Genomic DNA, 25,816 nt, shown 5'->3' on the forward strand with positions numbered 1-25,816 from the left:
GCTCCAAAGCTGGCTATCTCCATGCCTCCTGCTCCAGGGCTTGTTCCCTGATGGCTGCCCGCTCCTGTGCCGGCTCCCCGAAAGCTCTCCGCTCCTGTGCCAGTCTCCACTCCTGTGCCGGCTCCCCGAAAGCTGTCTGCTCCTGTGCCGGCTCCCCGAAAGCTGCTGCTGCCTGCTCTAGCACCTGCTGTTAGCCTGCCGGTTCCTGTACCCGCAGTCCAGTCTCCGGTTCCTGTACCCGCAGTCCAGTCTCCGGTTCCTGTACCCGCAGTCCAGTCTCCGGTGCCGGCTCCCCGAAAGCTGCTGCTGCCTGCTCTAGCACCTGCTGTTAGCCTGCCGGTTCCTGTACCCGCAGTCCAGTCTCCGGTTCCTGTACCCGCAGTCCAGTCTCCGGTTCCTGTACCCGCAGTCCAGTCTCCGGTGTCTGCTTTCCAGCCAGTGTCTGCTCCGGTGTCTGCTTTCCAGCCAGGGCCTGCTCCGGTGTCTGCTTCCCAGCCAGGGCCTGCTCCGGTGTCTGCTTCCCAGCCAGGGCCTGCTCCGGTGTCTGCTTCCCAGCCAGGGCCTGCTCCGGTGTCTGCTTCCCAGCCAGGGCCTGCTCCGGTGTCTGCTTCCCAGCCAGGGCCTGCACCCCGACTACTGCCTCCTCCTGTGCCTGCACCCCGACAGCTGCCTCTTCCCATACCAGCAGTCATGTCTGTACCAGCTCCTTTCCTTGTGCCAGTTCTCCAGTCATCAGCTCCTGCCTCTGTGCCAGTTCTCCAGCCATCAGTTCCAGCTCCTGTACCAGCGGTCCTGCCCATGACGGCTCCTGTGCCAGAGGTCCTGCCAGCTCCCGTGCCAGCAGTTGTGGCTGTTCCTGCCTCTGTGTCAGCGGTCGTGCCAATGCTTCTGCCACTTGCCTCTGAGGACAAAATTGCTTCCGGGCCTACCTTCCCTGCTACTGGATCTGGTGGTTCTGTTGTCGCAGACTCTGCCAGTCCTGTTGCAGTGAGTGGTGGTCTTGTTGCTTCCCTGGGCATCTCTCTTCCACCTGTAGTGGGTGTGTTTGATGGTGCTTCACCTGTAATGGGTGTCTATAATGGTCCTCCACCTGTAATGGGTGTTTTGTGTGGCGTCTCATCCGCTGTGGCTCCTGACCCTGGCATCTCATCCGCTGTGGCTCCTGACCCTGGCATCTCATCCGCTGTGGCTCCTGACCCTGGCGTCTCATCCGCTGTGGCTCTCGATTCTGGCAACTTCTCTGTTTTAAATCCTGACCTTGGTGGCCTACCTTGTGTTAATTATCCTCTGGCTTCGCCTCCTGACTCTGGCGGCACTCCTGTTCTGGCTCCTGACTCTGGCAACACTCTTGTTCTGACTCCTGGCTTTGGCGACCCTCTGGCTTCGGCTTCTGTTCCTGGCGATCCTCTGGCTTTGGCTTCTGACTCTGGCGGCACTCCTGTTCTGGCTCCTGACTCTGGCGACACTCCTGTTCCGGCTTCTGTTCCTGGTGACCCTTTGGCTTTGGCTTCGGCTTCTGTTCCTGGTGGCCCTTTGGCTTCGGCTTCTGTTCCTGGCAACCCTCTGGCTTCGGCTTCTGTTCCTGGCAACCCTCTGGCTTCGGCTTCTGTTCCTGGCAACCCTCTGGCTTCGGCTTCTGTTCCTGGCAACCCTCTGGCTTTGGCTTCTGATCCTGGTGACTCCTTTGTTCTGGCTCCACTGATGTCCCAGATGTGGTTCTGGCCTCTGTTTTTGATGAACCACCTGAACTGGCATACTCTTTGTTTGGTATTTTTTCTAGTAGTTTTTTCCTTTGGTCCAATTTATGTTTTTCTTTCTGTATTTGTGTTATTTTCCAATGTGGTTTTGGGCCAGTATTTTCAATTGTTTGCAGATTTTATGTTTTTGGTCTCTCTGGACTTGAAACTTTTGGACATTTTTTGGACTGCAAGCCTTAAGGACATTTTTGGTAGGAAAATGTTTAAAATATGTCCACCCGATCCTGGGATCGCCCAGCGGTCGATCCTCAAGGGGGGGCTAATGTCAGGATCAGCCAGGATTCGAACACCACTTGTTGTGATCCTGGCGGCGTGCATTTGCCTCCTGAGCCTTTGGAGGCATTCTGGGCTGTCTCTGTCTGATTCTTCTCATGTCTGTCTTCTACTTTCTGTCTACTCCCTTTCCTCCAAAAAAGGAGAAAACAGCAATGAAAAAAAGACAAAAGAATAGTAACATAGCACTATATAAAAATGTAGAATCTGTTTTTTCTTTGATTACTGTTAATTTCTCTATTTTTTTTTATATTGTCTATGCAACTTTTCACTTTCCCTACCCCTTTCTATTTCTGTAATCCTCACTCATTTTCTTGATAAAAACAAATAAAAATTAAATTGAAAAAAAATGTAGAATCCTATTGTGCTGACAGTGGTATACCGTCTACTAGTTAAGGGGGCCATTTACTAACCATCTGGGGGGCTACTGGGGCATCTTTAGAGGCACAGATCTTCCCTGCTAAAGTGCTGGGGTTGCCTTGGGCTGGTACAGAAGCCCAAAACATAATATACAACATTCCTAACCTACAGTATTTCTTAGTTAAGCTTTAATTCTCCTTTAAAACTGGTATGGAGAAATGACCTTTAAATCTAAAAGACCACACTGCAATCTTATCATTCCTATAGGCTCCTTCAACCACCTGAATGAAACAGTAACATGCTGATTACAACAAAGAACAGTAAAAATTTTTATATTCTCAATTTAAAGGGACAGTAACACCAAAAAATGAAAGTGTATAAAAGTAATTACTATATAATGTAATGCTGCCCTGTACTGGTACAACTGGTGTGTTTTCCTTAGAAAGACTATTATAGTTTATATAATAAAGCTTCTGTGTAGCCACGGGGGCAGCCATTTACAGGAGAAAAGGCACAGGTTACTTAGCAGATAACAGATAAGCTTTGTAGAATATAATGGGGTTTTATCTGTTATCTGCTTTGTGCCTGTGCCTTTTCTCCTTTTTCCCAGCTTCAATGGCTGCCCCCGTGTTGACATAGCAGCTCATTTATATAAACTATAGTAGCGTTTCTGTTGCAAACTTACCAGTTTTACCAGCGCAGGGCAACTGTACATTATATTTTAATTACTTTAAAACACTTTTATATTTTGGTGTTACTGTTCCTTTAATTCAAATGTCCATACCGGATCTTTTGCCTTTTACCTTTTACTTTTACCACTAATCTTTTACCTTTAGCAAAATGCACAATGTTTTGTGCCAACTTATACTGTATATTTTTTATACAATACAGTTATAGAATCTCTTATCCAGAAACTCATTATCCAGAAAGCTCTGGAGTCTTCCATAGACTCCATTTTAAGCAAGTAATCAAATTTTTTCTTTGTAATAATAAAACAGTAGCTTGTACTTGATGGTAACTAAGCAGTATGAAGGCATATCGGTGACAAAACAATCAAATAAGATCTATTTAATGTGTAAATGTGCTATTGTTGTTTGCCCCAAAAAAAATGTTGCAGTAAAGGCATTTTAATCTACAAAGACAAGAGGTGCTGTTCCTGTTCTTCTGTAAAGGAGAAGGAAAGGCAAAAACTAAGTGAGATTTATCCGAAAGGCTCTTTAAGTCTATAAACACTTAAAGAACTGCTGCTCTGAGTCCTCAGTGAAAAGAAACACCACATTTCTTTCCATTTATTCTGTATACATAATCTTCTGTGTCAAACTTCTTTCTCTCAGAAAAATTCTTTAGGCCACAGCATGAGTCTGCTCAGTTTGCTCCTCTATCCCTCACCCCTCTTTGCTCTTTCACCCTCCCTTCTGCTGTTCCCCATCCCATCTCTGCTATGTAATTTGAGCTGAAAGCTTTTCTGTGCCTGCAAGCTGCTGCCTGAAAGTAACTTCAGACCAAACTAAAATGCTAGCTGCTATCTTAAAACAAACAGAGGCTGTTTACTCAGGTATGGTAAGGGCTCTGGCACACGGGGGAGATTAGTCGCCCGCGATTAACTCCCTGTTCGCGGGCGACTTATCTCCCCGAGTTGCCTACCCCTGCCATCCCACCGGCGAACATGTAAGTCGCCGGCGGGATGGCAGACGCGGCGGCGCGATTTCGCGCAAATCGCCAAAAAAGACTCGCGAGTCTTTTTCGGCGATTTCCGGAAATCGCCCCGCCGCGTCTGCCATCCCGCCGGCGACTTACATGTTCGCCGGTGGGATGGCAGGGGTAGGCAACTCGGGGAGATTAGTCGACCGCGAACAGGGAGTTTTATCGCGGGCGACTAATCTCCCCCGTGTGCCAGAGCCCTATAGCATTCTGCGGTGGCACTAATGTGATTAATCTATTGGCAATAAAATGCCTTTCTTTCTCCTTTAAATGATTACTTTTAAATTATTTTAAGTAGACTTAAGGTATGGATATCTAAAGTACAGAAACCCCCCTACCCCAGGTTCCAAGCAGTCTGGATAATAGATCTCATAACTGTATCTGATGGTTAAATTAGAGTAGACTGTATGTTACCTCAAAGGCACTACTGATGGGTCCTAAGGAAAAAATGGCATTGGTGAGCTCACATTTGCAGCGTATATATTTCATTGCACATACATCCTGCATGTAAGGTTGCTTTGGTGCACAAGCACCAACACTGAAAACAGCACTCAATTCAAAATAAATTAATGCCGATACCTGGATTCAATGCCCCGTAGTACAAACCGGATTCCAAAAAAGTTGGGACACTAAACAAATTGTGAATAAAAACTGAATGCAATGATGTGGAGGTGCCAACTTCTAATATTTTATTCAGAATAGAACATAAATCATGGAACAAAAGTTTAAACTGAGAAAATGTACCATTTTAAGGGAAAAATATGTTGATTCAGAATTTCATGGTGTCAACAAATCCCCAAAAAGTTGGGACAAGGCCAATGTTAGTGGCTTGATGGAAACTAAAAAGCCGTATTATTGTTAAAATTAGTGATGCGCAATTTTTTTCACCAGGCATGGATTCACAGCAAAGAAGTCACAAAGCGGTCACATCAAAAAGGTCACCGTCATGTAAAAAAGTGTCATGGGTGTCAAAAAAAGTCGCATGCATCAAATAAGTTGTGCAGTAGCCATTGCATTGCATTGCATTTTGCAAATTTTTTGCCATTTAGTGAATTTTTCAGCAGTTTCGTGAATTTTCTGGTAAAAGGGAAACATGACATATTCGCTCATCACTAGTGAAAATAAGATGATTTAATGAATAATAGTAAACACACAGCAGATTCTGTGCAAGAGACTGTGAGAGAGGCAAGTCCTTAAAACAGGCTAGTGTTTAAAGGAACAGTAACACTAAAAAATAAAAAGGTTTTAAAATAATTAAAATATAATGTACTGTTGCCCTGCACTGGTAAAAGTTGTGTGTTTGCTTCAGAAAGACTACTGTAGTTAATAGAAATAGCTGCTGTGCAGCCATGGGGGCAGCCATTTAAATTGAAAAAAGGAGAAAAGGCACAGGTTACATAAGAAGATAACAGATAAACTGTGTAGAATACAATGGGAATGTGCTACTTATCTGTTATCTGCTTAGTAACCTGTGCCTTTTCTCCTTTTTTCAATTTAAATGGCTGCCCCCATAACTACACAGCAGGGTATATATATAAACTGCAGTAGTGTTTATGAAGCAAACACACAACTTTTACCAGGGCAGGGCAATAGTACATAATATATTAATTATTTTTATACACTTTCATTTTTTGGTGTTACTGTTCCTTTAAGGTAGGCTGTAGATAATAACAAGTCCTTTTAGCAGGCAAGAGGTCTGGGAAAGCAGCAAACAACCAAAGCCAATGTAGCAGGCCAGTGGTTGAGTTAAGCAGCAAACAACAGCAAGTCCGTGTAGAAGGCCAGGGTCAAACCAGGAAATCAGAAGACAAATAACAAGGTGCTAAATCGCAAAACAAAGCTCAATGATCCAGCATTGTGCAGAGAAGAAGGAGGTCAGTTTATGTATCCACTTAACTGGGCAATTGCCTGCAGCTGCACCGAATGCAGTTGCAATTGAGCGTAAAGACAGGCACAGGCAGATGGGAAGAAAGATAACTAGACAAATTATAACACAGAACTCCCAAAGACTAATTTGGAAAAGCACAGACCTGTAATTAGAAGGACCCTGGTTCTGGTCCTAACACAAAGGCAATTATGTTTTACTTTAACCTTTCATATATTATATCTATAAAAGTAAAAAAAAGCACAAAAAAAAATCATCAAACCAGGATGGTCAACATTTTCACAACAGTGAACTATGGAAATAACCTATTTTAAATATATGTACCTGTCAGGAAATACAGGAATCTTTGATGGACATTGTAAGTATTGCTTGAAGCGTAGTTCAAATGCTTGTCCAATAGTGCTGATGACGTCTTGAGCCAGACCATCGCAACATTCCAGTATATGACAAGCTATAGGAAACAAACATAATGTAAGGTGTGGCCTATTCTTTCTCAGAATCACAAAAGGGTTTGTGGATAACAACCTGTGTAACTCAAGGCAATGGCAGGCTAACAAAGTACTATCTTATATTAATAAATGGAATGTATAACGGTCTCAAGGAAATATGAAAAAGGCCACAATGTTGTCTCAGTAAATACATGTTCCTCTATATTTTAAAGGACTTGTAAAGCCTACATTTGACTACAATGTATATCAGTTGGGCACGTCTCCCCCACCCAAATGGCATCATTTATACTGCATATATCCCCTCCGCTTGCTAGCACCACCACATGTTCCTAAATTAAATAGCAGCTTTCACCTGGTGGCCATTTTTCCTCTGATATATAATCAGTTACATTTAAATCTGCAAGCAGCATACACACACAAAGACCTTTATTCAGCATCCAGAATACAGGCTCAAACAGGCAGAACTGTCTTTGATAAAAGTTCTGTTTTGTTCGAGCACTGTAATGGTAAGACAGCTAGAGCTGAGTTTCTATGGGAACCAGCAATGCCATCTCTTCACTGGCTGCTAGACTGGAGGGCGTGTTTAGTAATCTGAGCATGCCCACAAGCCAACAACCAAAGCAAATTCCTGAGGGAGGGGGCTGAGTGGGTTACAGGAGGAGAAGGAAATTTAAGTGATTAAGGAGATGTTGTATCCTTACTATTAACCTCTGGACAACCAGAGTGGCAGGTATTGAAAGATTTCAATGAGGCTGTTCACTGATTACATTTTCTATATTAGTAGAATGACTGTAGCTTGCATCCAAAGGAAAGAAAATGCAGCTGCTAAATCTACAGAGCTAACAGTCTTTCCTTAGTTAGAAACCACTCTAGCTGCTTGAAAAGTTTTAAAAATTCTGGATGCCACAAATATTAGGGTAGTGTTCAGGCCAGTAGTGAGTCTTCAGACAGACCCGGGCCAGGGGCTTCAGAAACTACATTGCCTACAATGTAAGCACCCCTCTTTTTATGCCTCTGGCCTACCCAGTTATACCCTCCATTCAACTCCCATGACCTAAACCATACCTACAAACTCTAACCAAAACAATATCACCCCTCCCTGTATGTCATTAACTGTCATTTTCAGGTGAAAGGAGGCAACCCCAATTAGTCTAAACTGTACAACATACAGTATGCTGTGTTCCCTCAACTCAGTACACCTAATTGTGTGAACATAATCCAAAGAAACGTACCTCTTCGATTAACAGGGTCTTTTGCTACATAAGCAACATAGTCCGTTGCATCCTGCAGTCAAATAACAATAGTTACATTATGTATTTAATTGTATATATGTATATATATATATATTTAATATCTGTACACAAACTGTTGGCTGAAAAGGTACAAAAATCATATGTTTTCCCTTTGTACTAGTGAAACACTAAATACTTTGCAGAAACATGGAGCAAGTTGTACAGGAGCTCAATTTGCCATTCACTGTGCACTGTTTATCAAATCTGAATTTAAGCAATTTGGTTGTACTGTAAAAAAATTGCAGAGATTGCTGGCAGTCTGTCCAAACACAAAATCTAACCTGCGCATAGGATCATTTACCATTAGCAGGGCAGGGGATAAAGTGGAAGAAATGGCCACAAGCCACAATGTTTTTCTCACGTTCACCCCACCTTGCTAATACCACCCACAGTCTCAGGTCAGGAGCTGCTCTTCCCCATGAATATAGTTCTGCATGTGTTCAATAGAATGGTGAGCCATCACAGAGCAGTAATAGGCATCAGCAGTTCCTGTAACTAATAATTTAGCCTTCTATGTGAATAGGGATGTAGCGAACCTGAAAAAAAAAATTCGCGGACCCGTTCGCGAACTTACGCCAAAACTCGCGAATATTCGCGGACTTTGCGAACCCCATAGACTTCAATGGGAAGGCGAACTTTAAAAACTAGAAAAGCCATTTCTGGCCAGAAAACTGATTATAAATTTGTTTAAAGGGTACCACGACCTGGACAGGGGCATGCAGGAGGGGGATCAAGGGCAAAAACTTCTCTGAAAAATACTTTGTTGGCACAGCGTTGCGCAAAAAAAAACGCAAGATATTCTAGTGAAAATACGCGGCTTTTTTTCTTTCGCGCTAAACACCATGAAAACGGGATTTGCGGAAAAACGCCATGTGTGATTTGTGCGATATTTTTTGCGCCGATAAAAAAAACGCGGAAAACGCCGCGCGAACCCAAACTGCGAACATATGCTGAAAGTTCGCGAACATACGCGTTCGCGAACACCCGGTGTTCGCGCGAATTTGTTCGCCGGCGAACAGTTCGCTACATCTCTATATGTGAATAGCAAGTAAAAACAATAACGCCCTTTCAGCCAATGAGTTAAATAATATGAACATTAAAGTATGGCTTATCTGTATGGTGTCTGTGACATGGAAAAAGCTATACAATGACATATGAAGTGTCTAAATTATCCCTTCATATTCACAGTGTCTTTTTTGGATAATCCTAAATAGAAAATCACAACTTTAAGTAGTAAGGGCCATCCCCTGGGATCATATGATTCAGAGTGCACACAAACAAACCAACGGCACACATACATGTTAGGTCACTCAGTTCTTCCTGTTACAGTTAGACTTTCTGTTACAGTTAGAGCTGCATCATTTCCTGTCAGGTGATCTCTGAGGCAGCACACAGTTCATTAAAAATGGTGGCTCAAGATAAAATATGTAAAAGGGCAATATTTACTGATATATATATTCCAGTTTAGTAAGATTCTTTAATAGGCCACTTAATATGATATAAACTATCTGCTGGTTAAGTATTTATTTTGGGGGTATAGTTTTCCTTTAAGTGAAGGCTCTGGCAAAGTCTAAAGGGATGAGACAGAACATACCAGAGGCTGGCTACAGAATCCTGGATGGGGTAGTGACAGAAAGTGATGCGAGAGAACAAATTCACATGCAGATGGATGGTCACATCTGGGGTAATTAAGGTAGTTATATATTGTGGTGAGGCATCGCTGAAGGCTTTGTAAGTGAGTACAAAAATCCTGAATTGAATCTGTGTATCGCAGGAAGCAAATACAGAGATTGGCAGACAGGGTCACGACTTTATTTTAAAAATAAAGATCATTAGGAAAATTTGACACCGACTGTTCAATTCTGGACAATTGTCTATATGTGAACATCCCCTCGAAGAATGCATTTAGACCATTATCTACAAGGAGTTTGTATGTTCTCCCTGTGCTTGTGTGGCTTTCCTCCAAGTTTTCTGGTTTCCTCTCACCCTCGCACAGTTAGATTAATTGGCTCCTGATAAAACTATCCCCAGTGTGGGTAGAAAATTATATTGTAAAATTCATTGAATAAATAAAGGATAATATATAATAGAGAAAAACAGCCATGAGTGTCTGCCGTGAAACATGTTAAATTGTATCTTTTCTTCTGGGACCAACTCATATCCTGTGTGTGTGTGTAAAGGGAGACATGGTTAACTGTAGCTTCTGCACCAAGGAAACCAACACCTCTCTAGTTCTGTTTCCCTCATTCAACACCAATATAATCTCAGAAGTGCCTATCACAGTTAAGAACTCTATTATCACCACATCTCCCTAGGCCTTGGCCACTTTCAAATAAGGAAAATATACTCATTCATTATCCAAGATGCCACCAAAATTCTGATTAATTCACTCATCATATTACCCATTGACTAATGTGACTCTCTATTAATTGGCCTTACTCGTAAGAGGCAGTAATTTCTCCAGTCCAATATGAATATTGCTGCTAGGCTCATACATCTTAGCAACTGCTCTTCGCAGGGTCGGACTGGGCCGCCGGGACACCGGGAAAAATCCCTGTGGGCCCCAGCGGCCCAGTCCGACCTTTGCCGGCGCTCCCCCTACTGACTGTTCCTCCCCTGACGCGTTCAATTTATACGCGCTCGGGGAGGACGTCAGGCGGGGGCCCCAGGGGGGGTTAGGGGGGCCCCAGGGGGGGGTTAGGGGACGCGGCTGGAGCACCTGCAGGGCCCCTGGGGCGGGAGCCCCGGTGGGCCCTGAACCCCCCAGTCCGACACTGGCTCTTCGCCTACTATGCCACTCTGCCAGTCTCTGCACAGGCATGATTCCTTTTAGAATAAATTCAAACTACTGACCCTGCCATTCAAAGCATCTCATAACTCTTCCCCACCCCACATCTCTGAACTTATATATTTATACCTATATAAACATATATTATATGAATGTGTGGTTTACAGTTTATATCAAGTCACATAAGTCTCTCTGCTCCCCACCTGATTGGCAGTTATTTTTCCTATTTGCCAGTACTGCTGCTAAACTATTCCAATAAGTCTCTTAAAATAAATCATTTTTAATATATGCCACATTTACCTTTCCACATAGAACATGGATAATGGATAATCATTATGCTGATGATGGGTGGGGGGATAATTTTTGGATATTTTCTGTGGATCTGGGAATTTTAGGTGCAATTTCCAGATCCACTCTTTTACACTATAAGGGCTATTTTTTTCCAGCACCAAAAACATGTACAATTTTTTTCCCTGCTCCCTTGAAAAAGGCAAGTTGTGGGGCTTTCTCTCATCTGTACTATTGTGTGTATGCAGAGCTAACACTGTAAGCACTTGTGCCAGATTCTCAGGGACCTAATACAGGTATTGAACCTCACCTACAAGAAATAACAGGACTGGGGCATAAGGATGAAACCTTTTTCAACCAAATTATATAACGTATTATAGTGTTATTTATAGAGCAATACATTTTATTTACACACTCTACTAAACAGCCCCCAAGTTACAAAGATATATACTGAGAGCAGCTTGCTGGGTTTTGCCAGAAAATTAATATCCTACAAATCACCTCTCAGACCTAACATCTTTGTACCCATTTATAATATACAGGCTTAGGGGCTGATTTACTAACCCACGAATCCGACCCGAATTGGAAAAGTTCCGACTTGAAAACGAACATTTTGCGACTTTTTCGTATGTTTTGCGGATTCTGTACGAATTTTTCGGATCCAATACGATTTTTACGTAAAAACGCAAGTTTTTCGTATCCATTACGAAAGTTGCGTAAAAAGTTGCGCATTTTTCGTAGCGTTAAAACTTACGCGAAAAGTTGCGCATTTTTCACGTAAGTTTTAACACTACGCAAAATGCGCAACTTTTTACGCAACTTTCGTAATGGATAGGAAAACTCGCGTTTTTACGCAAAAATCGTATTGGATCCGAAAAATTCGTAAAGAATCCGAAAAATTCGTAAAGAATCCGAAAAAATCGCAAAACATACGAAAAAATCGCAAAGTACCGATCATTACGAAAAAAACGCAATCGGACTCCATTCGACCCGTTCGTGGGTAAGTAAATCAGCCCCTTAGTCTAAGAAATTAGGTTGCTTTTAACTGGTGACTTTGCCTCCCCTTTGAAAATTTCCTGCGGACATCCATGTGCACAGCCATCTTGGCAAACAAGCAGATTTTCAAAAATCAAAACATTCAGCTGTGATTTTTCACTTAGTCCACTAGAGGGTAGAACAAGATAACAGGTAATGCAACACTGCAGTCTTTACAGATGACGTATACACAAAGGGCTTTGGAATGCTCATTTTAGTTATCTGCTTCTCTCATTGCAAAAATATTTCTTTTAATTTTGCTCCAGGGTTGCTAGACCTTTATGGGCATTCCTTTCCATATTCCATATCTCTGTTTGAAAAATTATATTTAAATGATATAAACCCAAATTAATTACATTAATTTCCCCCAAACCTAATTAATTATATTAATTTCTTGTATTCTTTTATTTTACTTTATTTCCCTGCCTGAAAATTACCTATAACCAGGGGCAGTGCTGTGGTTACTGTTTCTATTGCGGAAGTCCCAATGCTGCCTAGGGGGCTACATTGCTATTGCAGTTGCCTTTCCACTAAAAGAGCAGACGTTCCATTTTAAAATATTAAAATAAAAGAAAACTATACCCCCAGAATGAATACTTAACCAACAGTTTATATTATGTTAAGTGACCTATTAAAGAATCTTTCCAAACTGGAAAATATATATATATATAAATATATATATATATATATATAAAAGTAAATAATGTCCTGTTACATCATTTCCTTTGACCCACCATTTAGTGATGGGCTGTTTGCTCCCCCAGAGATCACATGACTAGAAATAATGCAGCTCTAACTGTAACAGGAAGTTGTGTGGAAGCAAAAGACAGAACCCTGTCCATTCATTGGCTGATGTGGCCTTGCATGTATGTGTGCCTTGGCTTGTGTGTGTGCACTGTGAATCCTATGATCCCCAGGAGGGGGACCATAATTCTTAAAATGGCAGTTTTCCTTTTTAGGAGGGGTTTTACATATGAGCTTATTTATGCAATATATTTTTATAGAGACCTACACTGTTTGTTTTATAAAGTGGTCATCCTGTAATCTCTGTAGTTAAAGCAGTGCTCTGAATCCATTTTCTACAGTGATCTCAGTGGCATGTCTGGGGTTAATCTAGTGCTCATTATGGATACAGTTCCCTTTTCTGAGCCTAAATTTTAATCTTTGTAATTTACTTTTTCGTTATTATTATTTGTTATAATGCCAAATTAAAGCAAAACTGTAATTGATTTGTGTTGGAATCAGCCAGGTAGAGCAGGTGAAATCTGAAATCAACTCACTGCATGTTTGCCTTGGTTGCAGCCAAAAACATTTTTCAGGCTCAAGAACTCACAAATAAATAATTAAATATATAAACAAGTGTAGGACTATGTTAGAATATTTGTGATATTCATCAACAGATAACATCCACTACAATTTAGTGGATTTTAAATTACAATGACAGTTACCCTTTAACAGTTACAGTAACATAGCCAAATATATAATGTAAATATAACACATAACTGTTGCATAATATAAATTCCTAATGGTAATTCTCCTTTGGTAATCCTTGCACAAGCTACTGTATGTGTCAATACATATCTAGACAAATTCAAAATAAAGGTAAAATAGTTTCACGCTAAAGGACAACAACAAGTATCTTACCGGATCACCACCAGAAGCAAAGGAAATTGACTGCATATGATGATTTGCTATGATCTGTATTGGAATAAAAAAAATGAAAAATATTAAATCCACTAAAATGTGAAATAATATCCCTGCTATTAATCTTAACATTATAGTTAATAAAAGAGTGTTATGTTTAATACTACTATATTATGAAACAATGGAGCAGCCAGCGGTCTAGATCTGTGGTATGGGATCTTTTAACTGGGAACCTGTTATCCAAAAAGCTCTGAATTACAGAAAGGCCATAGTGGTAACAGAACAACATCGTTATTTAATGTTTAAATTAATTTTAGCCGGCTTAAGGAATGGTGATCCAAATTTCTAAAAGAGCCCCTATGCAAAACAGGTCCCGACTGGCAATCAGTGAATTCTGGCAAATGCCAGAGGGGCTGCTGTAAGATGCAGTATACAGTCATAATTTATTGGGCTGGTAGGGGGCTGATTGGGCCTCTGTGTAATTGAATTGAATCCCAGGTACCAAGCACTCCAGATTATGGATCCCATACCTGTACAACAAAATTCAACTGCCATGGGTAACTGAAATAAACCAGCTGTAATAAATGGAATAAGCTGTGTCAAGCACAGTTTATATATTGTACTGTATATTGTAATAAATGTAATGAATTTTCTGGAACCAGCACCTTTTACCCAAGGATAGAGATCTACAAATACTGACATTTCAATAATATTTCATCGGTATTTGTTATTTTTCCTTCACAGCAGAGATTTTTCTACAGACGTTAATGAATAACTAAATTTGCAATTAATCATGCAATGTAGTACACTTGTAGCCAAGTCCCAGTATTATTTGTACATCTATTCAAATAAATATTGATCAAGTCTGAACTGCCATCATTCCACTTTGGAACAAAAGTTTGGAACAAAGCTTTTCAATCTGACCCTGGTTCTAGCTAGAAATTTAATTTGCTTTCAGGAAATTCCTATAGTTAATCTATCAGTTCTAATTTTTAACAAACCAGCACAAAAGCCTAATCAATCAGCTGGCCTTACACCTCATCATAATGTTAAATTTTTCTAGAAATACCTTTTATTAACTTCAAAAAAATAAGAAATAAAAAACATTGTTTTTTTAGTACAGGTTACTTATCCTTATACTTATCTGGAAACTCGTTATACAGAAAGATCCGAATTACGGAAAGGCCATCTACCATAGACTCCATTATAAGCAAATAATTCTACTTTTTAAAATTGTCTTTTTCTCTGCAATAATAAAACAGTGCCTTGTACTTGATCCTAACTAAAAAGAAATTAATCCTTATTGGAGGCAAAACAATCCTATTGGGTTTATTCAATATTTAAATGAATTTCAGCCTTATCCAGAAAACCCCAGATCCTGAGCATTCTGGATAACAGATACCATACCTGTAGAGCTTTTGGTTAAAGTTCATGTGTGTATTAACTAAAACTTCACTGAACACAATTAAATCTAGATACATTTAGAAGAACCCTAATGTGCACTGACTGGCCACAATAGTAAACTGAGCAACCAATGACTTTATTATATGGTCATTATTAAACAGAGACAAGAGGTCCTCTGCACGCACCCATTATCAATATATACATATATATAGGACATTAAGATATTCTGTGCATTAAGCTACTAAGATATGCCCTTCCATTTAAACAACACATTGTTTGTTTGTCAATATATTGCAATATATTCAAGCTGGCAAACTAAGTTACACAGTTACAGAGGGTTGAAAAAAGACCATCAAGTTCAACCCTTCCAAGTAAACCTAGCACACATAAACCTATACTGACCTATCTTTACACTCACACATATAAACTATATATACCAACATTATGAATAGCTGTAGATTTTAGTATCACAATAGCCTTGGATACTATGCTTGTCCAAGAACTCATCCAGGCCCCTCTTAAAGGCATTAACAGAATCTGCCATTACAACATCACTAGGAAGGGCATTCCACAACCTCACTGCCCTCACCGTGAAAAACCACCTACGCTGCTTCAAATGGAAGCTCCGTTCCTCTAATCTAAAGTGGTGGCCTCTGGAGCCCTGATCGCTTTTATGGGAAAAAAGAACACCCCCTATCTGCCTATAATCCCCTCTAATGTACTTGTACAGAGTAATCATGTCCCCTCGCAAGGTCCTTTTTTCCAGAGAAAACAATCCCAACATTGACAGTCTAACTTCATAGCTTAAAGCTTCCATCCCCTTTACCAGTTTAGTTGCAGTCTCTGCACTCTCTCCAGCTCATTAATATCCTTCTTAAGAACTGGAGCCCAAAACTGCACTGCATACTCAAGGCCTTACCAGGGACCTATAAAGAGGCAAAATTATGTTCTCATCCCTTGAGTCAATGCCCTTTTTTATACAAGACAGCACTTTATTTGCTTTAGTAGCCACTGAATGACACTGCCTGGAATTATACAACTTGTTATCTACAAAAACCCCTAGATCCTTCTCCATTAAGGATACCCCCAACACACTAACATTCAGAAGATAGTTTGCATTTATATTATTTCTACCAAAGTGCATAACTTTGTCCACATTGAACCTCATTTTCCAGTTTGCTGCCCAGTTTTGCAATTTTGTCAAATCGCTAAGCAAAGTGGCAGCATCCTGCATGGAACTTATAGTTTTGCACAATTTAGTGTCGTCAGCAAAAATAGAAACAGTACTCTCTATGCCCCCCTCCAGGTCATTAATAAACAAGTTAAAAAGCAAAGGACCAAGGCCTGACCCCTGGGGTACTCCACTAACAACACTGGTCCAATTAGAAAATAAACATTCCAGAGGGCACACAAGGAGCATGTGGTGGGAAAGAGTGCGTATATATAAGGATAAAGCAGCACCATAGGTAAGGTACTATAATGTAACTACAATGGCACAGCTTCTCTTTTATTCTTATAAGCTAACGTGTGTCACCTTGACCAGAACTGGAAGCAAGTGACAGCAAGAACGTCATTAATGGCACTATATCATGACAAGTAACCGGGGTTTCTACATTTAAGCCCATTCAAGTTAGTTTTATTTGCTTGTCTTAATCAGTTAAATGCACAATGTATTTTCCTTTTTGTATGCATCTACTTCATAGATATCCACAGGTACGACATCTACTGCTCTTTGCCTTTTCAAATGTATTTAATTCCAGTTGCTTTGACAACCACCACCAGTATGCATTTATTAATGATTTTTTTTTTCTTTTATTTCTTCATTGATTTTTATTTCATTTTGTTTGCTGTTGAATGCATTTCAGTTAAGGCCACAGTAACACCCACCTGCATTTTGTAGGCAGGCGGAAAGAAGCAAACAGTATGCCACATGTGACTGTGGCCTTAAATGACAACTAACAGATGCACCAAGATAGCTCTCCTCAGTACTGTCCTATCTAAAAACTCCAATGTAAAAAGAGTGCTAACTAGCAAAATCCCTGGACATCTTATATGTAGCCCAGAGCAAAGTTTTCATATTGCTGTCTATTATATTTACTAAAACTGAAAGAAAGTGTAATTTAGTAAGAGATAAAGCACACTATATTAGAGCATACAGTATAGTAGAGTATATCTGGTTAGTAAAAAGAAAACTGCATATTCTTATTGTACAGCGTTGTGAAATATGTTGGCGCTTTATAAAAACATTTTAATAATAATAATCATAATTGTGTTTACAAAGGTAGCAGCTGCTTTAATCTTGCATGTCTGTGCTCAGGCTGCCATGAAACAGGAGTTACTGGTGGCAAAATTATTAAAAATTGTAACATTCTTACCAAGCTTTACTAAAGTATTACTTAATAATACTTTTAAGCACTTCCCGATGCCCCCCTCCCCTTGTTTTCTGAATCTATCAAGTTTACATTGGTTGTGTTTAAAATTGTTAATAGATCAGTATCATTTTACTGTAACACAAACGTACATGAGTAACCAACATTTTTTAATAAAATTCTGGCTAGAGGCAAGAACATTTGTCTTCTACTTCTTTCAACATTTACAAATTAAATTAAATCTAACCCATTGCTAGGTCAGGCTGCACTCCTTGCTGCCATGAGCACTGAAAGAAACCAAGCTAAAGTCAGTGGAAGCAAGTTAAAGCAACATTTAAAAACCCTGTTTTAGTCTAGCCAGATTATTGTCTAGATGTTTGATTATCGACTATATGGGTTTTGTTGCATGTCTTTAATCAGAACAAAATATTAAAGACCCACCAACCACTAGAAAGCCATAAAACATTTTCTTCTTGCTGAGAAAAGCATTACTATCTACATGTTTGAGATTCATTGTTTAAAAACTAATGACATTTATTAATGTTAATGCTCTTTTTCTTCAGAAAGGGAACATCCTGAACAAGACCAGTATTTACCAGTATCCTAGCAGGCCAGTTCATCCCTGGATATTCATAAACACAATTGGCCTTTTTTACATAAAATGGCGCACCATTCTAGAGTCACTCTGTATGTAGAAATGCATAAAAAGGGTTAGGAAGAGTTACATGGATGTCCCCTGAAATCTCATTCATCATACACAAACCAGGGCACCTTGGGGGACACCAAGGAGTCATGTACTTGATGCATGCCAATCCTTCAAAAAGTTGATGGCACCAATCCTGTAGGCAATTGTGCCCTTGTGCCTATTGCAATTGTAAATGAGCCCTACAGTGTATATACATTTTTTGGAAAGAAACTATGCCCTGTCCACCATATGCCAAACAGCAATGTTTCTCAAGTACACAGATTAGACTCACAGCTGCTCAAATACCCCAGTGTTTCACCATAAAACACCACTATTCATATATCTATAATACTAGGGGAAAGAGCATATAACAGTGTGCTTGTGGCACTTGTGAAATGGTCCCTTTGTGACTTGAAGAATGCTGTGCAGCATAAACTGCAATGGTGTGTGATTTTGCAATAGTATAATTCATATGGAGTAAAGGTTTCCCATGACATTAGTAGCACAGTCATGGAGTCATAATGGAGTCCATTAATCACTTCTACACAGCTAGGGGAGTGTAGTACGATTCTAGAATCCAATTTCTGGAACAGAAAATCATGGCCATCTTGGCATAGTCTTATACTACTTTTCCAGTCTCCATTGTAAACAAGATACATGCCATATCTTTACTATGGCCAAAAATACAAGAGGACTCTTGAAAAAAATAGATGGAAAACAGACTCTTTTGAGCACCTCAAAGTATGTAGGTGAAGGTAAAATGATTTATCAGGAGATTAAATCAAGTCATTTTCTGCAAGAAACTGAGCTTGTTAATAGCTGTAAAGTACTTGAGTTCTTTATTATCCACCACTCAAGCAGACGCTTACATAAGTTGTACCACTTATATAATTTTTAGTTTTGTCCTGCAGATATCAGAAGGAAGGCTAGAAAAATCCTGTCAGCTAAGGATAATGGTTCAAGGATGCAGTTCTATCTGCACAGGACCTGCCAATTAGGGAAATATTATGTTAATTTGTGGTCTTGCCATGAGAACTTATCCTCCCATGTATGGCTAGTGCTACACAGTGTGTTTCCCACATAGCATAGCCTTAAACCCAAAAATGTAGACACTATATAGTTGCCAGTATGTCACTCTGTCTGCCAATTCTGTAGAACCTAAATTGTTAGTAGAAAATGGATTAAATACCTCTCAACACTGTAAATTATCATAAAGGAAACTTAGACTCATCTTTTCCAAATTAAATAATAAAAAAGTCAGAAAATTGTTTTAGCAATTTAATATTTCCCTACCTGTTTGGTGTCTGGTGTCATCATGTTTAGACTGGTGGTTGATATATTCAAAGTTATGCTCATTCCTGCAAACTGTAGATTGCTCTTTCCCAGGATACTTGACAGATTTTTATTTGCTGGCTGTAAAGTAAGAAAGAAACACTTGTTCTGGAAGGTTCTTAATTACACCATGCCTAACTGGGCCGGCAGGACACCAGGGAAAATCTCAGTGGGCTCCAGCCTTCATGGGCCCCTCTGCCCCCTCTCCCAAGTCACAAAGTTAAGGAGAAGGGAGGTACACAGTATGAGGCATGTGGAGGTGGGAGAGGAGCGGAACGCCGGGAGGAGGGCCCTTCAATTCGCAGTACCAATGGGCCCCGGATACCCCAGTCTGACCTTGTAGTTACATATAGGCAATTAGAAAAAAATTATTTGTTGGGCATACTGTGTGAGTGTTGAGTGAATGTCATGGGGACCTTAGATTATAAGCTTCACTAGGACAGTTACTGATGTGTTTGATGTGTAAGATGTTTGAGCTACATAAATAAAGCATAATAATAATAATATCAAGTGTGTTCCTATAATGTAAACAGAACGTGTCTAGTGTGCAACGATGGAGGGCACTAGACACATACCTCTTCTGCCAGCCTACCCTAATTTCAGGCCCTTCTGTAGCTCCACACATGAAGCCCGTTCATCACTGCTCTATCCTGCTCCCTCCCAGAACTGCTTGTGACTACTGCAACCTGCCACCCCTGCTTGTTGTGTAAAATTTATTGTGAGAGGGGTGAGGAGTGGTGGGTCCTGCCTTGGGCAGAATCATCCTAATGCCCAGCTTTATACAAGCATGTAAAACTTTTTAGAAATGTTAGAAACTAAAGTTTACTGTAGAATTTGTTGAAATAACAGCACCAAACACTTGGAATAGTGTTGTGATTTGCTATTTATACATGCATCTTCACACCAGTGTAAGTAAGTGTAATCTCATTGCAAGTAAACAGTATCTCTTTGATTAAATATACAAGAATGAGTCACAAATGTCACATTATATTATGCCAAGCTCCAGAAAGACTGAAAAAACATGTCTAAAATTGCAAGAGGTTGATATATACTGTGTATATTAACAAAAAAGTTTTTCCTCCATGATGGGTATGTGTTAAGAATCCATAAACTAATTGAACTTAAAGGGGAACTAGTCTAGTGGTCTCAGCTTGCCTGGCGAGCCTCCACTGTGCCTGGTGCTATCAAACTGACATTCAGAATAAGAGCTGGGAACCTGCAGCTTCTTGTGCCACAATGAGAATTCACTTTGCTCAGAGTACAGGCAGACTAAACCAGCAACACTTGGAAGGGATGTGACAGGGCCCTGTCCTCATATAATTCCAAATAAAAAATGGTAGTGTATTCTGATTTAAATAATGATTAAAATTCTGTATCCACCCAACCACCATTCTTTCATTTCTCCTCACCCATTAGCCAGGGGCTGGATGATAGGAATATAATACTCACTACCCATATAACAAAGCAGACATAGGGACACCTTACAAGCTTCCCTTGTTAAACCAAACTCAAATTTCTGCACTGTGTGATATAGGCATTTTTTTTATTAGAAATCGTAAGGTGGGATGAACAATTTTCCTTGCAGCATATGCTTCTGTAACTGTATTGCCCACCCATCCATTTTTAATGCCACTTCGGAAGTGATGACATTTGTAAGAAATGTTATATAAGAGCATACAACACTCTCATGTAAATCCAGAAAGTAGGCTCTATTTCTCTTGCACAGTAGGCTCTGAGTGCATAACAATGCTGCAGAGAACAGAGAGCGTAATTGGCTTTACACAAAATTTTCAGTGAATTCTACACCAAGTTAAAAACATTAATGAAAAAATGGTAAATAACGACATAGTACCTTTCGTTTTTTGAAGACTCCTTTTGTACCAGGTACCGCTTCACATACTCTGTTGAAGGCTTCTCTGTAATAAAACAGAAATATAAATATTTATTATAAAAATGAAGTAAATAGTGATAATAAAGTGCAACCATTTCCTGCATTACTGAATATCTGGTTAATTATTTAGGATATTTAGGCTGCTGTTATAGTACAAAAAGAACTTCATGTTAGCATGCAGGCTGAAGCTGAGTTGCATCTATGTGACACGAAACAAGTGGTTTGCGCTTATCAAAAAGATCTGCACTGATGGCATCATAGTAATCTTAAATCTATATAGTATGGGCAAAAATATAATTTTTATTCAACCAGTGCAGGTATTTTATGCATCAATGAAAATGTATTACAAGATGTGTACATATAGGTTATATATATGTGTTATATAGGTTGTAAGTGTCTATATACATGCTAAAAATGATAACATTTATTGGACACCACATTTCTTTCCACAAGAATGAAGTCTTTAAGTAACTTTTTGCCAAATCTAAAAATGATATCACTTTATACTACTCCCACCCTTAATTTACAGGATATAGTTGGGAACATTAACTTGTTGAACATTCAAGATTTAGCCTAAAACCTATTGTTCTTTTAAAGGACTTTTTGCCTCAAGTGTGACCACCCTCCTTGGTTTCCTCTGTCCAAGTTTGCTGACATTGGTGGGGAAAGTTTGATCAAGAATATGTATACTACTTTGCAATTAAGCAACTGTCTAAAGGAATGTTAAAACACATTTTTCTGCACTGTTAAATAACTTTATACCAGTTTAGTGACAAATTGTGTACCCTGCAAAACAAATAGCTTGATGAAATGCTGTACTGGGTCAGTAAGATAAAATGTCTTTCATTCAGTGAAATTAGTGCTCTGAACATCTAAACAAATTTTCGTCACCAAATCTTTGATGGAGAATTTGGTATCTAGCTAATTTAATTACAAGAAAATGTATGTATTCATTTGCATAGTGCATCTACTTTGGGCAAAGCATGTTGCACTATTTGTGACTGGAGATCAAACAAGGGTCTGGGTCTTGTTCAATCCACACTGGTTGACAGCTTTGACCTTATAGCTTACTCACAAAGTAGCATGTTTCTTGTCCATAAGTTGTGTTACATTATTTGCTTACTATAGATTTGTGCAAGTTTTGTGAGCATATTTCTATTGCTTTTATTAAGTAAAGCATGAGGATTGTTGGTACAGATATAGAAGAACTAGATGCCTTCTCTGATTGCAAATTAAAGAAGTTATCTAGACTTAATCTCAAAGCAGAAGAGGCCACATGTGGATACAGAATAGGTTAATATGGTCACATGGTTATAGCACATTTTCTCTAAGGTATTTAATATTTTTACTTTTTATTGAGGTATTTCTGATGAAGAAGCAGGTTAACACAACTTCTACCAAGAATGATTTGTGATGCCAATTCCAACAAAGGGAAATGTTATGCTTGTATGTAAGATTTTTTTTTTTTTGCAAAATGGTTGCATGTACATTTGTATTATTAAAATTTTTAACTACACTAGGGGGCCCATTAATTAAAGTCCAAATGAGTATGAATGGAAAAAATTTGTATTTTTTCAAACTTTTAGAACTGTGCATATTGTCTGCGATTTTTTCGTTAATTTCTGCAACTTTTTTGTGCTTTGAGACAATTTGTGAGACAGAATCATGCCATTGAGTCCTATGGGAGGCTTCCAAAAACATGCACTGAAGGTTCAAAGCCAGAAAGTTTTTCGCGCAGTTTATGGTTGTCCGGATATGAAAATTTCGGAACTTTCGGATCGTACCATGATATTTCATTACGAACATGATGCAAATTTTCGCGCCATTGACGCACATCAAAATTTTTTGTATTCAATACAAGTTTTTGCCAATCGTACTATTAAAAGTCCGAAATTCGGACTTTGATAAATCAGCTCCTAGGTGTAACACTGCAAAACTATACCAGTTTTGTGTATTTATTAATTACAAATGAGTGGAGTAATCTGTAAAATACTGTTCTTCTACCTCTAATTTGGGGAGGTGCACTCCAGCACCTTATATATCTATTTAGCTCTGAATTGATAAAGATGAGAAAAGCCAACTCATATTTTAAGATCTGCATTGCCTCTTTTTCTGTAAAATCATGAAAAAAACATTTTTTGTTGAGTATGGCAATGTTTTTAGTAATGAGTTGGGCTCTGACTTTAAATCAATAGTGCTTAAGTTTTACACCCCAATAGTGCTGCTTGAAAGTAGAAGTATTGCATTATATTGCATAACTTGATGTGAAGATAGAAGGAGAAAAGGAATAGATTTTACCCCTAAACATAATCACCATCTGCTTTAAATATCATCAGATGGTGCTAGGATGACTAATACCGGGTACAGTCATATCTGCAATGCTGTACAGCTTTATATGACTGTGTTTATTATGTAAAGATATTTTTATGGTTTCTGCTAGTTTTTAATTTGCTAAAACTCCCTTTTATTAATAACTAGATAAAATAATCCATTGTAAACAGAAAGCATTGGTGGAAATGTACATAAATAATAGTTATATATTATGAAGAGTTACAAAATGTATATGACATCAATCTCCTCTTTCTCATAGCATTTAAAGACCATAGTGCTCATTTATGGCCTCCAAATTTTTGGAGGCATAAAGACACAACTGTAGTGCCAAAAAGAGCATCCTGCAAGCTGGCAGTCCACATGGAACTGATGTCAATATTGGGACAGAGATAAGAGAGAATCACTTTTTAACATCTCTTTTAACAACAGGAACATGCCAGTATCGATCTAAGATTACGGATTACCATTATTCATATACTCCTTTGCAAGAAAACATTGAGGTATAATAGCATTTCACAAACACACCAACTTACTGCTAATAGGTGGAGTGTAGAATGGTGATTCACTAATCATTTACATTTAGGCCGAACAAGGAATCTTTGGACCGCACTGTGGCAGGTAATTCAGAAAGGGAGTCAGGCCCTCTACCCCTACACTGATATAGGAGGTTCTCAAATCCCTTTGTGTATTTTAAACCAGCGAAGGAGTGGGTAGTGAGAGGAACATAAGCAGGTAAGGGCCATAAGGCAGGCCATCCTCTTTGCTAAAGCGCATGTACGCGTTTAAATCAGCAAAGGAGGGTGGGTGCCAAACAAACTTGTGCAAAGAGACACACTTAAAAACTTAATTGGTGAGGCAGGTCAGCAAGCAGACAGGGTGAGAGTGAGAGAAACTACTGGGTAAAGTCAATACAGGCACAGTGGGCACCTAGAATCATTGGGCCCAGGTCAGATGCCCCTTTTACCATTTCATTAAAGCACTGGATAAGGATTTTTTCTTCTAAACGGTTGGATACTAAGGGTGGTCTACATTATTAATGTGAAAATCTGATTGTATTTTACATTAGTATCATTTTTTCAGAATCCTGCACCAATACTATTCTGTTTTTTTCAAAAGAGAAGGCAGATTTTTTTATATTTAATGTTGGAATTTAACATGAGCACAGGATCTTGACTAATGACCTAAGATGGCTGTCTACACAACACAAAACCTAAAACTGCAGTGGGTTTGAAGATTGCAAGCTGACTTGCATAGCTAAATCTTAGAAAATATTTACCTTAGTTTTATCTTACCTTGTTATTTGAGTTCTTGTGTTGAAGTCTAAAGATCTCATGGATCGCAGAACTTCTATGCAACCCAGATACTGCAAGCAAATTAGGAAGATTAATTAAACACCCAAAATATTTGCTCGGTATTCAGAGAACATAACATAAAAGTCATTAAGCAACATTACAATGCCTAAAATATAAAATGGAGAGACATTTACATGTTTTCATGATGCTCACAGTGTATATAATATTTAGGACTAAAATAAGACTATATCTAAATATCTGTGATCAAGCCCAACCCTGGAATGCTGTATAACAAATGGTAAGGTTATGTTCAAATCCTAAACAAAAAAAGGAAATACTTAATACTTATATCTCTAAACTCTTAGTTAGTCAGTGACTTTAGGGGGGGCACGTGGGACATAACTGTTCAGTAAGTTTGTGAGCATGCAGATTCAAATGCAAACTAAGTGAACAGTTATGTCCCACGTGGCCCCCCTAAAGTCACTGACTAACTAAGAGCTTAGAGAGCTGAAAGCAGGAAGTAGAGTTCTGGCTATTATGTTAGACATCTGCTCAATCCAGCCCATACAGATTACATTTTTGCCTAACTAATGTAGGGACCCATAGGGTTAAGCTCCCTATGGCTTTAAACCCTACCTCTTCACATATCTAATGTTATTTGGCAAAGCCCTTGTACTCAGGTTACAGTTAAACCACTATTCCCTATTGGTCTAGTTAGGTTGTTCACACCCCTTGCAGACTGATATAGTGTCTAGCAGGAGGGTGTGACTTCCTCTTTGGTTGCAGTCTGCCTTCCAAGCAAAGCTCCCTTGAGCCTGGGAGCAGACCTTAGGCCCCAGAAGCTATTATACCCCAAAGGATACCATCCCTCTTAAGAAAAGTCGGGGACAGGGCCCCGTGAATGAGGTTAGAAAGCACAGCAGATTTGTCATAGCACTTTCTAGGAAAGTGAAGTAGTCAGCACCTAGTAAGAAAGGGCAGGTTAATAGCCCCAACAAAGGAGAGTTTAGATCTGTGAGTATTTGTCCTATGCGGAATTG

At 39.4% G+C, this 25,816-nt stretch overlaps 1 protein-coding gene across 2 annotated transcripts in view; it reads right to left on the minus strand.

Annotated features, from left to right (window-relative positions):
• shc3 (SHC adaptor protein 3) overlaps positions 1–25,816 on the minus strand; it is a 54,342-nt gene that overhangs the window by 14,489 nt on the left and 14,037 nt on the right. For both annotated transcript variants that reach the window (NM_001100264.1, XM_031897825.1), the window contains 6 exon segments: positions 6,301–6,427; positions 7,658–7,709; positions 13,473–13,526; positions 19,224–19,343; positions 21,115–21,178; positions 24,777–24,847. In NM_001100264.1, coding sequence (NP_001093734.1) covers positions 6,301–6,427; positions 7,658–7,709; positions 13,473–13,526; positions 19,224–19,343; positions 21,115–21,178; positions 24,777–24,847 — 488 coding nt within the window.

Source organism: Xenopus tropicalis, chromosome 1, assembly GCF_000004195.4.
Source record: "Xenopus tropicalis strain Nigerian chromosome 1, UCB_Xtro_10.0, whole genome shotgun sequence".
Classification (NCBI taxonomy): Eukaryota; Metazoa; Chordata; class Amphibia; order Anura; family Pipidae; genus Xenopus; species Xenopus tropicalis.